The sequence below is a fragment of the Saccostrea cucullata genome, unplaced genomic scaffold, assembly GCF_032062105.1.
Source record: "Saccostrea cucullata isolate Sc308-1 unplaced genomic scaffold, CSIRO_AGI_Scuc_v1 ctg3015, whole genome shotgun sequence".
Lineage (NCBI taxonomy): Eukaryota > Metazoa > Mollusca > Bivalvia > Ostreida > Ostreidae > Saccostrea > Saccostrea cuccullata.
Window position 1 is genome coordinate 85,586 of NW_026921637.1, and position 15,099 is coordinate 100,684.

Genomic DNA, 15,099 nt, shown 5'->3' on the forward strand with positions numbered 1-15,099 from the left:
AACATCTTTAACCTTCGCCATAACATCTAAAAGATAAGGTCTAAGGCTTTCATAATTTACATATGTTTTTTTGTGGCAAGACCTTTCATTGGATATCAATGACCTTGGCCTTGAAGTATTCCCTACTTGTGAAAAACTTCAATCTTGGCCTACTTTAATATTTTACAATTGTATTTTAGTGAGAATACCGTTCTTTTGGTACAAATATATTAAATTTGCACTTAAGAAAAGTTAAATCTTTTCTATGTTGCCATACAGGGGTATCAGTGTCTCACAAAAACATCTTGTTTAACTTTGTGATCCTACAAATATTTTAGGTTTCCCATAGCAAAGTATTGACTTTGCCACTATATTTTTATTGGAGGCGGGGGTATCATTTAACGAACTCATTGCTCACAGAACCTCTTGTTAATTACAGTTATCAATAGCATATCTTTGCTTTGATAATGTCACTACAAAGAGGTTCCTATAATTGGAGCTAGTGCTTTCCTTTGGGTCATACTCAAGTATATCGTGCCTTAATTATACCCCACCTCCACCCCACCCACCCACACATATAAAAGCGGGAGGGTACGTTTTTAAAGGTAAGACAAACCCCGTGGTCAAGGTCAAAAGGTCATGGTTATTGGTTTTTGAACAAGGCCATGTCTCAAAGATTACATTTGGGATGTATGAATGCATTGGTCCTTACCGTTCAAAAGTTATGGCCAAGGTTAAAGTTTGTAAAAAGTAGGTCGAACTCAAATGTCAAAAGGTCAAACGACTTGATATCCAATGAAAGGGCTTGTCACAAGGATTACATATGTGAAGTATGAAATCCCTAGCACTTACTTTTCAAAAGTTTTAGCCAAGGTAAAAGTTATTTCACAAGTACAGAAATCTCCAAGGCCAAAGGGTCAAGGTTATTGGTATCCAATGAAAGGTCTTTCAACAAAAAATGCATTTGTGAAGTATACACATTTAAATGTCCTGGTATCTACTGTTTAAAAGATATGATCAAAGTAAAAAATTAATTTTTTTTTGTTAAAGTGTGTTTAACTCGAAGGTCAAGGTCAAAAGGATAGATTTGGTGGTACACAAAGAAAAGATTTTTCAGAGGTGATGAGATTTTTCAAACGTTAAACTTGATGTGAACCTATAATTAATATCATACAGTAAAACTAGTTTAGTACGAATACGGATATAGCGAATTCATGAATAAAGCATAGTTTTTCTTGGTCCCCAGCAAAATTCTAAACAAATCTTTGTAAAATTTTACGGTTATAGCGAACTCTGATATAACGAATTTATAGATATAGCGAACTGATTTTGAGTCCAGTTGAGGTTAAATATAATGAAATTTACATCTTTTATAACGAACTTCAAAGATCGCAAAATTTGATAAATTGAGCAGACTTTATTTTCTTTTAGCATCTGTATATCAAATTAAATTCATAATAAAACCTTTGCTGTCGAAGGTACATGTATATTTTGTAATATTTGCTTCCCAAACGTATTTGGTAGTATTACTTGAAGAAAAACATGCATATAGCAAATTCGATATGTATGGTTATATGAGTTTGTTATATGGATATAGCGATATAAATTCACAGGTTACTAGGACTTCGCTATAACCGAGTTTTACTGTATAACATAAAATGTATACATATGCAATATCTAACATTAAAGTGCAAAAAAATGTGATTATGAAACACTGATGCCCCCGTATGGCAACATAGTGAAGATTAAACTTTTCTGAGATAAAAAGTTAATATATTGATACCTCAAGTAGTGCCTTCTAACTGGACATACAATTGCAAAACATGAAAGTCCGATCACCATTTGTTCCAAAGTTTTGGTCAGGCTTAAGTTTTTTCATAAGTACAAAAATCTTCAAGATCAAGGTCATAAGATCAAGTTTATTGGTATCCAATGAAAGGTCTTTCCACAAAGATAACATATTCGAAGGATGGAAGGTTAAAAAGATTTTTATACGTTAAACTCCAAGATCAAGGTCAGAAGGTCAAGGTTATTGGTATTGAATAAAAGATTTTGTAACAAGAATTACATATGTGAAGGTTGAAAACCCTAGCCCTTCCTCTTCGAAAGTTATTTCCAAGGTTGACGTTTTTTTAAAAGTCCGCGGAAATCTCTAAGGTCAAGGTCAAAATTCTTGGTTTTAATGAAAGGTCTTGCCAAAAAGATGTCATATTTTAAAAATGAAATTCCTAATATTTACCAATTAAAACTGAGGACCAAAAGTAAAAATATGCAATTTTTGTGTAAAAGTGGGTCTAACTTCAAGGTCAAGATCAAAATTTCAAGGTTTTTGGTATCAAATGAGAGGTCTTTTTACAAGAATAAAACATGTGAAAAATAAAAGTCTAGTACTAACCCTTCAAAAATTATGGTCAAAGTTGTATTTTTAAAGTAGGTCAAACTCCAAGGTCAAGGCCAAAGGGTCAAGGTTCTTGGTATCCAAAGAAGCGTCTTCTCACAAGAATTACATTTCTGAAGTATAAAAACCCTAGCACTATCTGTTCAAAAGTTATAGCCAAGTTTAAAGTTTTTTCATAAGTACGTAAATCTCCAAGGTCCAGGTAAAAAAGTCAAGGTTTGTGGTATATAATGAAAGGCCGTGCCACAAAAAATACATACGTGAAGTATAAATGTCCTGGTAGATACTGTTCAAAAGATATGTCCAAAGTAAATATTCAAAATTTGTGTGTAAAAGTGGGTTAAACCTCAAGATCAAGGTCAAAAGGTCAAATTTGGTGGTACCCAAAAGAAGTTTTTGCGGACAAACAGACAAACAGAGAGACAGAAAGACAGACAGAAGGACACGACAAAAACTTTATACCCCCCGAAACTTCGTTTCCTCACAACTCTTTGCTTGAAAGGCAAACATTCTAGACACTACGTCACGAGTTCCAACTTCTGGTTGAACAAAACAGTAATCCGTTCTAAATAGTTTTGAGAAATACGATTGGTGTATAAGAAAATTGCAGATTTTCTGTAAAAACAAATTATGTCGATTGGTTTCGACTTTGAACGATCGAGTTAATAAATGAAAGGCTAGGATACAATAGAACTGCCCTGTCTATACTTTGTTTGCAAATTTGCGACAAATGTCGCGTTCAGTTTGACAGATAATGTTAAAGTTATAGGTGACATTAGATAAGCATAAACCTATAATAGATGACCTTTTTCAGTTTCACAATATACAATGATGAAAAACCTCAAAGTTCGGGTTAGCTAACCGGCCCATCCCAGCCCCTGGGACAATTTGAAACGTTGACAGGAGATACCCCCTACGACCATAAGCCCATCCTCGGTAAAAGTTGGTTTAGGTGCCCAATAAACCAAGACAAATGAATGCTGTAAATATTCCCCACGCACTTTGCACCACCAAGTGGTGCCACAACAGCCCCAATTCCCAGAAATGGAGGACAAATGAATTGCTTGAAATATGTCCCACGCACCTGGCGCCACTTCGTGGTGCCACTACAGCCCCATTCTGAAGGTGGGAAATGATAGCCCTAGAACCCCTCTACCTTGCCCCAATAATCATTTGATGAACACTTCAAAGATAAGGCGCATAATAGCTGGCCTTTTCCTGTTTCAAAATATTCAATGATGAAAAAACATCAAAGTTCAGGTTTGCTAACCGGCCTTTTCGAGCCCCTGGGGCCCTTTGAAACGTTGACAGGGGATACCCCTAAGACCCTTAACCCATCCCCAGTGAAAGATGGTTCAGGTTCCCAGAAATGGAGGACAAATGAATGCTTGAAATATGCCCCACGCACTTGGCACCACTTGGTGGTGCCACTACAGCCCCATTTTGAAGGTGGGAAATGACAGCCTTAGGACCCCTGTACCTTGCCCCAATAATCATTTGATGAACACTTCAAAGATAAGGCGTATAATAGCTGGCCTTTTCCCATTTCAAAATATTCAATGATGAAAAAACATCAAAGTTCAGGTTAGCTAACCGGCCTTTTCCAGCCCCTTGGGCCCTTGAAACTTTGACAGGGGATATCCCCTAAGACCCTTAACCCATCCCCAGTGAAACATGGTTCAGGTTCCCAGAAATGGAGGACAAATGAATGCTTGAAATATGCCCCACGCACTTGGCGCCACTTGGTGGTGCCACTACAGCCCCATTTTGAAGGTGGGAAATGATAGCCCTAGGACCCCTGTACCTTGTCCCAATAATCATTTGATGAACACTTCAAAGATAAGGCGTATAATAGGTGGCCTTTTCCCGTTTCAAAATATTCAATGATGAAAAAACATCAAAGTTCAGGTTAGCTAACCGGCCTTTTCCAGCCCCTGGGGCCCTTTGAAACTTTGACAGGGGATACCCCTAAGACCCTTAACCCATCCCCAGTGAAAGATGGTTCAGGTTCCCAGAAATGGAGGACAAATGAATGCTTGAAATATGCCCCACGCACTTGGCACCACTTGGTGGTGCCACTACAGCCCCATTTTGAAGGTGGGAAATGACAGCCTTAGGACCCCTCTACCTTGCCCCAATAATCATTTGATGAACACTTCAAAGATAAGGCGTATAATAGCTGGCCTTTTCCAGTTTCAAAATATTCAATATTGAAAAAACATCAAAGTTCAGGTTAGCTAACCGGCCTTTTCCAGCCCCTTGGGCCCTTGAAACTTTGACAGGGGATATCCCCTAAGACCCTTAACCCATCCCCTGTGAAACATGGTTCAGGTTCCCAGAAATGGAGGACAAATGAATGCTTGAAATATGCCCCATGCACTTGGCGCCACTTGGTGGTGCCACTACAGCCCCATTTTGAAGGTGGGAAATGATAGCCCTAGGACCCCTGTACCTTGTCCCAATAATCATTTGATGAACACTTCAAAGATAAGGCGTATAATAGCTGGCCTTTTCCCGTTTCAAAATATTCAATGATGAAAAAACATCAAAGTTCAGGTTAGATAACCGGCCTTTTCCAGCCCCTGGGGCCCTTGAAATTCTGACAGAGGATATCTTCTAGGACTCTCAACCCATCCCCAGTGAAAGATGGTTCAGGTTCCCAGAAATAGAGGACAAATGAATTGCTTGAAATATGTCCCACGCACTTGGTGCCACTTGGTGGTGCCACTACAGCCCCATTCTGAAGGTGAGAAATGATAGCCCTAGGACCCCTCTACCTTGTCCCGGTAATCATTTGATGAACACTTCAAAGATAAGACGTATAATAGGTGTCCTTTTCCAGTTTCATAATATTCAATGATGAAAAACATCAAAGTTCAGGTTAGCTAACTGGCCCTTTCCAGCCCCTGGGAACCTTCCAAACTTTAACAGGGGGTACTCCCTAAGACCCTCGACCCATCCTTAGTGAAAGATGGTTCGGGTTCCCAGAAATGGAAGACAATTGAATGCTTGAAATATGCCACACGCACTTGGCACCACTTGGTGGTGCCACTACAGCCCCATTTTGAAAGTGGGAAATGATAGCCCTAGGGCCCCTCTACCTTCCCCCAGTAATCATTTGATGAACACTTCAAAGATAAGAAGTATAATAGGTGTCCTTTTCCAGTTTCATAATATTCAATGATGAAAAACATCAAAGTTCAGGTTAGCTAACTGGCCCTTTCCAGCCCCTTGGAACCTTCAAAACTTTAACAGGGGGTACTCCCTAAGACCCTCAACCCATCCCTAGTGAAAGATTGTTCAGGGATCCCGGAAATGGAGGACAAATGAATGCTTGAAATATGCCCCACGCACTTGGCACCACTTGGTGGTGCCACTACAGTCCCATTTTGAAAGTGGGAAATGATAGCCCTAGGGCCCCTCTACCTTGACCAGGTAATCATTTGATGAACACTTCAAAGATAAGAAGTATAATAGGTGTCCTTTTCCAGTTTCATAATATTCAATGATGAAAAACATCAAAGTTCAGGTTAGCTAACTGGCCCTTTCCAGCCCCTTGGAACCTTCAAAACTTTAACAGGGGGTACTCCCTAAGACCCTCAACCCATCCCTAGTGAAAGATTGTTCGGGATCCCGGAAATGGAGGACAAATGAATGCTTGAAATATGCCCCACGCACTTGGCACCACTTGGTGGTGCCACTACAGTCCCATTTTGAAAGTGGGAAATGATAGCCCTAGGGCCCCTCTACCTTGACCAGGTAATCATTTGATGAACACTTCAAAGATAAGACGTACAATAGGTGTCCTTTTTCAGTTTCATAATATTCAATGATGAAAAACATCAAAGTTCAGGTTAGCTAACTGTCCCTTTCCAGCCCCTGGGAATCTTCGAAACTTTAACAGGGGGTACTCCCTAAGACCCTCAACCCATCCCTAGTGAAAGATGGTTCGGGTTCCCAGAAATGGAGCACAAATGAATGCTTGAAATATGCCCCACGCACTTGGCACCAGTTGGTGGTGCCACTACAGCCCCTTTTTGAAAGTGGGAAATGATAGCCCTAGGGCCCCTCTACCTTGCCCCGGTAATCATTTGATGAACACTTCAAAGATAAGACGTATAATAGGTGTCCTTTTCCAGTTTCATATTATTCAATGATGAAAAACATCAAAGTTCAGGTTAGCTAACTGGCCCTTTCCAGCCCCTGGGAATCTTCCAAACTTTAACAGAGGTTACTCCCTAAGACCCTCAACCCATCCCTAGTGAAAGATGGTTCGGATTCCCAGAAATGGAGGACAAATGAATGCTTGAAATATGCCCCACGTACTTGGCACCACTAGGTGGTGCCTTAGAATTGATTGCTGGAAATATGCCCCCAAATTTGCCACCACCTAGACGTACCACTAGAGTCCCTATCTGATAGAATGAAACAATAGTCATTTGGCCCTTCTACCTTGCCAAGGTTTTGATATGGTGGGCACTTTATATAAATCATGGGTATAATACCTTCCTGTAATATTAAAAAATGTTCTAGGAACCACTTGGTGGTATCACCAACACTTATTACTGATAACGGTTTATTAATTGTCTTATAGACACATAAAGTTTACGGGTAATAATTTTCGAAACATACTTCAACGTAGTTTACACTTGTGCAATATTTCAGTTTACAATCGTTAGAGTAATCAGATTTCAGGTTAGCTTATTGGCCCTGTCATATTCTTGAGGTCCCTGAAAGAGTTCAAAATGTTTTCTTCTTAAAGTGGTTAACCATTTCCTAATTCTTGTTTGTCCAAGTGAACTAATATGATTGAGTAATTTATTTTCTAATTTTTTCAGTTTTAAAAAAGGATATTTTTTCTTCAGGTTAGCCTTACTGCCTCCGAGTGTCTGATTTATTATGTAATTAATTTTCACAAAAATTTTCCAATCATTAATCGTTAATTATCTAAAATGAGTATCAAAAAACAGTATTGCCTCTCAGTACTCTCAGTTCTTTGATGAATTTCCTTATTGGCTGCTAGCTTCTACGGGCTTAGTGGCTGCTGTTATTGGCTGCTAGCTTCAGCCTGGTGTTAAGAATCCCTAGTACAAAGGTACATGTGTTTAGTTTGTCTTAAAATTTAAATACAAAATCATTTTTTATTTAATCAGTTTTGAAATCTCATTAATTTTTTTTATTTGATTTTATGGAATGGGAAATAAGAAATGAAATGAGACTTAATGTAATATGTTACTATTAGTATATGATCAAATTAATCGATTTTAATTTTGCATGGTAAAAAGTTGAAAGGAAAACACCTTTAAATTGATTTCAATTGATCAGAAATCGGTGATCGACCTGTGATTTGGCTGTATTGTGTACATGTCTTCAGCCCCGGGGTAGAACGGGGTACAACTTGTATATTCCATGCAAATTGTAGTGGTCAGCGTAACAATGGGCACTAATTACCTATTGTTCTTCGTCTGCGGCTACCGGTGTTATCAATAAACAAACTACCTACACTGTACATGTACTCGCTACTTTGGAACATTCTTAAAGTTTATGGTCGCACGAAAAAAAAATCCGTAATATTGAATTTGATGACGAATAAAATTGATAGAAAAAATATTTAGAATAGAACACTTTGGTACTATAATGAAAAAAAGGATATATACATGTACATCATGTACGTTGTACAGACTTATTTTCATTATTATTTCAATTCTCAAAGATCTATCTTCTTCAGTATTTAATTTCATTTTTTAGTTTTACGCATATTTCTTCAATCAATCAATCAATCATTTAAATTTGAATCTTTTTACCATTTTACTTTAGTATACATAGACCACAAAAACATAAAATGTATGTGATTTTATACATAACAGTAGGTCTAAAAGGCATGCGTTAATAAGAAACTAAAAAAAAAAATTCGTAGGTTGCTATAAATGCGAAGTAAGGGAATTTAAGCCGGGGAGTATATTTTGTTTATCAGATAAAAGAATATTCCGGGGGAGGTGGTCACATGTATTTTCAATTCTGAATCTCTGCTAACGATTGTTTGGGACCGGTTAATACGTAGAAATTGACTTCACTTTTTAATAAAAAAAAAAAAAGTGTGCAAAATATACAATCATATAGATATAAAGAGAAAGATTGTTTAGTGAAGCACTTTTTTGAATTAATATTAGCATGAATTGTTCCCAATTCAGATGCAGGGAAACTCCACTTCGCTTAATCCGAGAAAAAAAAAAACCTTAAATGTATGGATTTTGAATGTCAAAAACATGCATGACGTTGTGTATCGCACTCATGAATAAATGTTATAATTACTTCAGTTCTGAAATGTGTATGGTTCATTGCAATTGATTCTCTAAAATAATTTTATTCATGCATATAAAAATTCGATAAGTATAATATCATAACTTGCATGACTTTTAAAACACACAACTAAAGAACAGACCTTGCCCTATCGGCTATAACTTAATTGTAAACAGTATTTCACCCCCTCCTTTTTGTGCTACAATCAAGTAAAATCATATAAATAAGCACCAAGTCTGTACTGATCGTTTATACAAAGGTCTCGGAGAAAAATGGAATTAAAAAATAATTATAATCACTGCACAAAATTTACAAAAACGCAAGCCGTAACGATATCCCTATGTCAGAATGTACTAATAATTGACCCGATTCTAAAACGAAAGTAGAACTTTTACACGTGGTTGACATTTATGTTCAATAACAACAAGCACACAGTTTGCATTAATGGAAAAAGTTTATTCAAGTTATGATTTATTTTATTTAGTTTTTAACTGACTTACCGCATATAACATGTTTAAGGAGTGGCGCATAATATTAGAAGCCATATGCCCATAGACTTAAAACTGTATACAATGAAAAAAGAATTAGCCTAAAGAAAGACGTATATTTCATTGACTGAAAATCACTCTGCATAAGATTTATATGTCATGTAGTGTACAATCCTTAAGCCTTAACAAATAATTTAAAAGAGATTGAGAGAGAGAGAAAGCTAGAAAGCGACACGATATAAATTTCGCAGGGAGGACATCGGATAACTAGAGCGCGCTGTCTACATAATCCATAAAAAAAATAATTAAAGATGCTTCAATTTAGTTATTTAACCCTGTCACATTCTTCTATAAAATAACAAAGTGTACGCTTCAAGACTAGATTTTATGAAAAGTATTTAATACTGTCTTGTTAAAATGAGAGCTTAATTTAAAAGTAATTGGAAAGGGGGGATGTTTTCAACTTAATGTGCTCATGCATTTTCAGTTCTCCACACGGTAAAATGAATTGATATTTAAAACCATTGACTGTATTGAAGTATTAAAGAAATCCACATAAAGCTTTTGATGACAGTACACATACATGTGAGAAAAAATATGAGATGAGATTTTTTTGAACAAAAATTAAACTTTTTAAAAAAGTACTTGGGAAGAAAAACCACTGCAAATACAACAGAACAATTTTCCTTAGATAATGTCATCTACGTGTAAGGAGAAATTTAAAGAAAAAACATAAACATTTATGAAAGCTTCTGTTAACATTATGGTAAAAAATTATTATAATGAAATTAATGTATGAAAACTGAAAACAAATCAATAAAATGTGACTTTTTTATTTAGAATAATTTATTTTGTAATTGACTTTAATGAATTTGTTAAAATACTTTAAAAAAACAACAACAAATAATCATTTCTCAGGCTATTTAAATCCATTCCCAGGTTAAAAACAATGACCACAGTAATTATCAGCAATTCTCAGCAGCGACAGTACCTCAACAGTATTTATCAGTATTTATCAGACTCCACAGTAAAAGACGACAGTAATTATCAGTATTTATCAGCAACAACTAAAATTATCAGCAACAACAGTAATAATAACAGTAAATATCAGTAATTATCAGCAAGAACAGCACCGTATCAGTAATTATCAGACATTATCAGTAAAATTTGGGATTCTCAGCACTTTTTTCGTCCAGTAGTGTCTCTCACTTGATTGAATTGATCTGATTTATTTAAGAGGCTGTCCACCGAAAAAACAGGCAATAGGTGGCACATGGCATGTCATGGATTTTAATTATTTTTTGCATGTAGACTTCTTTAAGCAAGTGTTCACACATGATAATATCAAAAAAAAAATTAGTGATCCTCTAGTCCTATTTTTGGTAAATGTATAATTTTAAGTGCAAAAAGGTCAACATTAGGGTATAAAAAATACTACGTTTTTATTTTGTTTTATATGTAACAGATACTCAAAAGCTAGATGTGTTAATCAGTATTATTTATAGGAAAGACTCTTATCTTTTATTTTATAATAAATAATGTGGTCCAAAATTGAGTTTTGCAAGTGACTTTTTGAATTCAGTATCCGATTTTTGATACGTTATAAAATCCAATACATTATTATGACAGAATTTTTCCCTCATGTTATTATGAATACAAAGTACAAACTTTTGAGTCACTTCATAAAATTTGTGGGAACAGGTATATTGAGGGAAATAAAACGAGTCAAATTCACCTATTATCTACGATTTTTCCCAAATTAAACCGATCCCGATCGGAATTATATAAAGAAGAAAATACTGTAATTGTATTGTTAAATTTGGCTCTTTTGTTGTTATATACTTCAAAATTTACTAAATCTATTTTTATACATGTCTTATGGGTGACAGTTGCCTTTAATTTGATAACTTTACAAATTTTGAATTATTTTCGATCGGGATCGGATTTATTTTAATCGGGTGTGGTTTTAAGGAATATTTCCTAAACATGGTTCTTCATTTTAATTTACCAGAGAAATAATATGCCTGTCTTTTGTTCTTTTCAGTCAATAAAATGTTTTAGAAGATTTTGTCATTATATTCAAATGTATACGTATATATTTAAATTCCTCATGTCTTTTATGTACAAGATGGCAGTGTGCATGTAAAAAAAAAAACTTTGATTTCTTGATACTCGCGCGGATCGGTATTTAAAAAAGCCATTAGTGTTTGTACGTATGCATTATGCAGCAGCTGAGAAAGAAAAGCTCAGCTTCATTATTTTTCTTATTTCCAAGTTTTTTTTTCTTTCATTAATGTTTTCTCAGGAATTAATAAGGAGTTAAATTCTATTAGTGTCGCACGTACCTACAGTGTAAATACAGAAAATATTTTTATGTGCATAGTCTCGGGTTTATCCAAGTTTTTTCAAGCTAGAATTGGCCAACATAGCCACATATTTTAACTCCATATTAAAGTGAGTATATATTAATTTCTATCCCCTAAGTATAAAAGAAAAATAATTTTATTAAAAAAAAAAAAAGTAACGTTTCACTGAACCATCTTCCGTTTTAGTGTCAAATTGAAGTGGGGAGTTCAGCAGTAATCTTCCGTAACAAATATTATTGTAACTTAAATTATTTATCAGGTTTTTTTTTCATATTTTTCGTACCGCTGCTTTTTTATTTTTTTTGACTGCAAAGATAAATATATTAGAGATTTTACAAAAACATGTATCTTGAAGTAAACATCTCAACTTCGATAATTAATTTTGCGTAAATCTAAAATATTCACGAGTTCTTAATAACCAGGGAAAAAAAATTTCACATCCCAATAACATAAGAAATATTCGGTATAAACACTATAAAAATTAATTAACTAGTTTTGCGCAAATCCTAGTATTAAACATGTATAAGAAGATATAAAAACATTATTTAACATGTTGGATAATGCACTGTGTAGAGTAATTGAACAGAAAAGGAAAAATTACTTTTTTAAAATTATTTTTTCTTTGCACTTTTACGCAAAGATTACAAACTTTTCTGGAAGTCTTGTAACTATTTGATTGTGACGCAGTATTAGTCAGGTATATGACGTCACTGATACATCAATGGAAACGTGGATTCAACCTGAATAATACAGCCCATTTTTATCCAAATATTATGTTTGAAGGCGTAAATGAGTTCTATTTTGAAAATAAAGTAGTCATTTTTTTTAAAAAATAATTTTCTTTAGTGTGTCAATTCTAAATATTTCTCTAGGATTCCGATAGTAAGGTGTGTTTCAGATTTACTGATTCCACGGGAGATAACTCTTGCACTGCAAAATTTCATAAAATCGTCTATATATTTTGCCAAAAAACTAATTCAAAAGTGATTTTCCCACCGATTTTATTTTTGAAACAGAAAGATGAAATATTTCTAGATTTAGTTCAGCGTGAATTTTAGTCCTTTTAAAAATGTATTAGAAGTTACAGTTCTATGTTTCTGACCTAAATTCAATGGTTTATATAGGGGAACTCAAAAACACGAAAGAAACGGATATTTTACTAAATAAGTAATTTTCAAACAAATCTTCGATTATATTATTCCATTTGGACTACATTGATATTGTTTTCAATAAAATATCAAATATTCCTCACATTCGATGTGCCGCCTACCAATACAATACTGCCTGGTTTTCCGGTGGACTGCCTCTTAACAATATCAAATACTCACAGATGACAGTGATTTAGCCCATCTCGGTCCCTTATTTGAGGGGGCCAGCCCCTTTTTCTTCATTTCAAATGAATGGTCTTGGAATTTGGAAGACTTTTTCTTCAACACCAATTCACATTTTTCTTTTGTTGAAAAGATATCTCGAATGGAAATATGGACCACCTATAAAAGGCCACCTATGCAAGTCCTAAATGGACCGTTTTTCAAAAAACTCAAACGATGCATATTGTTTGAAACAGTATTCTGACCATCTTTTGTTCAAAATTGCTTATCATAAAAGTCCCCCTTTTTTAGATAAAAACCGTCAAAGATTTTAAAATTTTGGCCCCTTATGATCCCTAATTACGTAACATATGATCAAAATTTTATAATATGTAGTTGCAAATTTTTAAGTTATGCATTTTTTCTTCAGTAATTTATTAAAAAATATTGATCGCTAACGAGCTAAAGATAAAAGACTTGAGTTGAGGAGTCAGTCCCTTTCTTTCCTTATTTTAAATAAAAGGTCTTATGAATTCAAAAACTTTTTGTTCAACACTTATTCAGAGATTTCTTTTCGTTGTGGAGATATTCTGAATAGAAATATTTAGGGGCTACCCATCCAAGTCCTTAATGGGGCCGTTTAACAAAATTTGAAATATGCATATTGTTTAAAAATTTATTCTGACCATCTTTTGTTTAATATTGCTTATCAAAATATTCGCCCTTTTCGAGATATAAAACCTAAAAGATTTAGCATTCTGGCCCCTTGTGACCCCTAATTACGTAACATATGATCAAAATTTTATAATATATTGTTGAAAATTATTAAGTTAAACATTTTTGCTTTGGTTATTTATAACAAAACATTGGTAGTGAACGAGTAATAGATGAAAGTCTATTGGCCCCTCTAGGCTCCTAATTTGAGAAGGCAGCCCCTTTTTCTCCATATCAAATGAGAGATCTAGAACCTTTGAATACCTTTTCTTCTGTATGTATTAACAAAATGTTTACAAATAAAAAGATATAATAGAAAAGTTGTTAAATTTTTTGAGATATTTTTGAGTCCTTTTTTAAACCCAGGCTAGCTTCGGTGCCTTTTGGACTGGAAAAATATAGGCTCAAAATGGCCCTTATACAATCCATCCTCTATCTACACTGAAAATCTCAACTCCATATTTTAAGTCGTTTAGGTGGAGTTACTCGGACAAGCAGACCCTCTGAAAATCATAGAATCGTCCATATCTCCGGACCAGAAGTGACGATCTCAATACAAAAAATTTCCGATAAGGTTCTGACGAATATCTATTAGATCTGAAAGTTTCATGAAAATCCATCGAGCAGTTTCGGAGAACTCGCGTGCACAAAATCGGTAAGAATGTAGAAAAATAATAGGAAGAAGAGAGAAAAAGAAACAGAACGGATACAAAAGGTTTTCCGTTGAAGAATTTTAAAGAATTTTCCTATATATTTCTATGTAAAACTTTGGTCGGCCATTTTTGCTCCGCCCTATCCCCGGGGGTCATGGTTTGAACAAACTTGAATCTACACTACCTGTGGATATTTCTCCAATAAGTTTCATCTTTCCTGGCACAGTGGTTCCTGAGAAGAAGATTTCTAAAATATGCCAACAGTATTTCAGTTATTCCCAATAATATCCCCTTGAATGAGGGCGTGGCCCTTCATTTGAACAAATTTGAATCCCCTTTACCCAAGAATGCTTTGTGGCAAGTTTGGTTGAAATTGGCCCATGGGTTCTTGAGAAAAAGTCGAAAATGTGAAAAGTTTACGGACAGACGGACGGACAGACAGACGGACGCCGGACAAAGTATGATCAGAAAAGCTCACTTGAGTTTTCAGTTTGTACCAGACTTAATAAAAAGACGATCATGATGAAATGTGAAATAGATTCGTCATGTGATACGAGTATATACTGTTCGGATTAAAAAGAATGATGGACTCCAAAATACTGATAAAAGACGTAAATTGAAGTGTTAATTTCTTTTGGTAAGATATATATTAAAAGAAGCATTTTCATATTTATCATTACAGACTACTTTGTTTTTTGGATAAAGTCTATACATACCTACTGTGGTCCTGACTACGAAAAAGATACAAAACCCATAGTTCTTATTGTGGCCACTCATTGGGAAGAAGGAAACAGACAATTCAAGGTTCGCTAAATTTATCTGGTAAAATTGTCATTTATACCAACATCATCATAAGAAATTTGATTTTTTTTTTCTTAAGGAACTTAATTC

The 15,099-nt window shown here is 34.8% G+C and overlaps 1 protein-coding gene across 1 annotated transcript in view; it reads left to right on the plus strand.

The window, feature by feature from the left end:
• LOC134260467 (probable serine/threonine-protein kinase pats1) overlaps nt 1–15,012 on the plus strand; it is a gene marked incomplete at its 3' end in the record, with an annotated part of 33,672 nt that extends 18,660 nt beyond the window's left edge. Inside the window, exon 4 of the mRNA XM_062743017.1 lies at nt 14,891–15,012. Within this exon, the coding sequence (XP_062599001.1) occupies nt 14,891–15,012 (122 nt within the window). The remainder of the gene's footprint in view (nt 1–14,890) is intronic.
• Nucleotides 15,013–15,099: the final 87 nt, after the last annotated feature.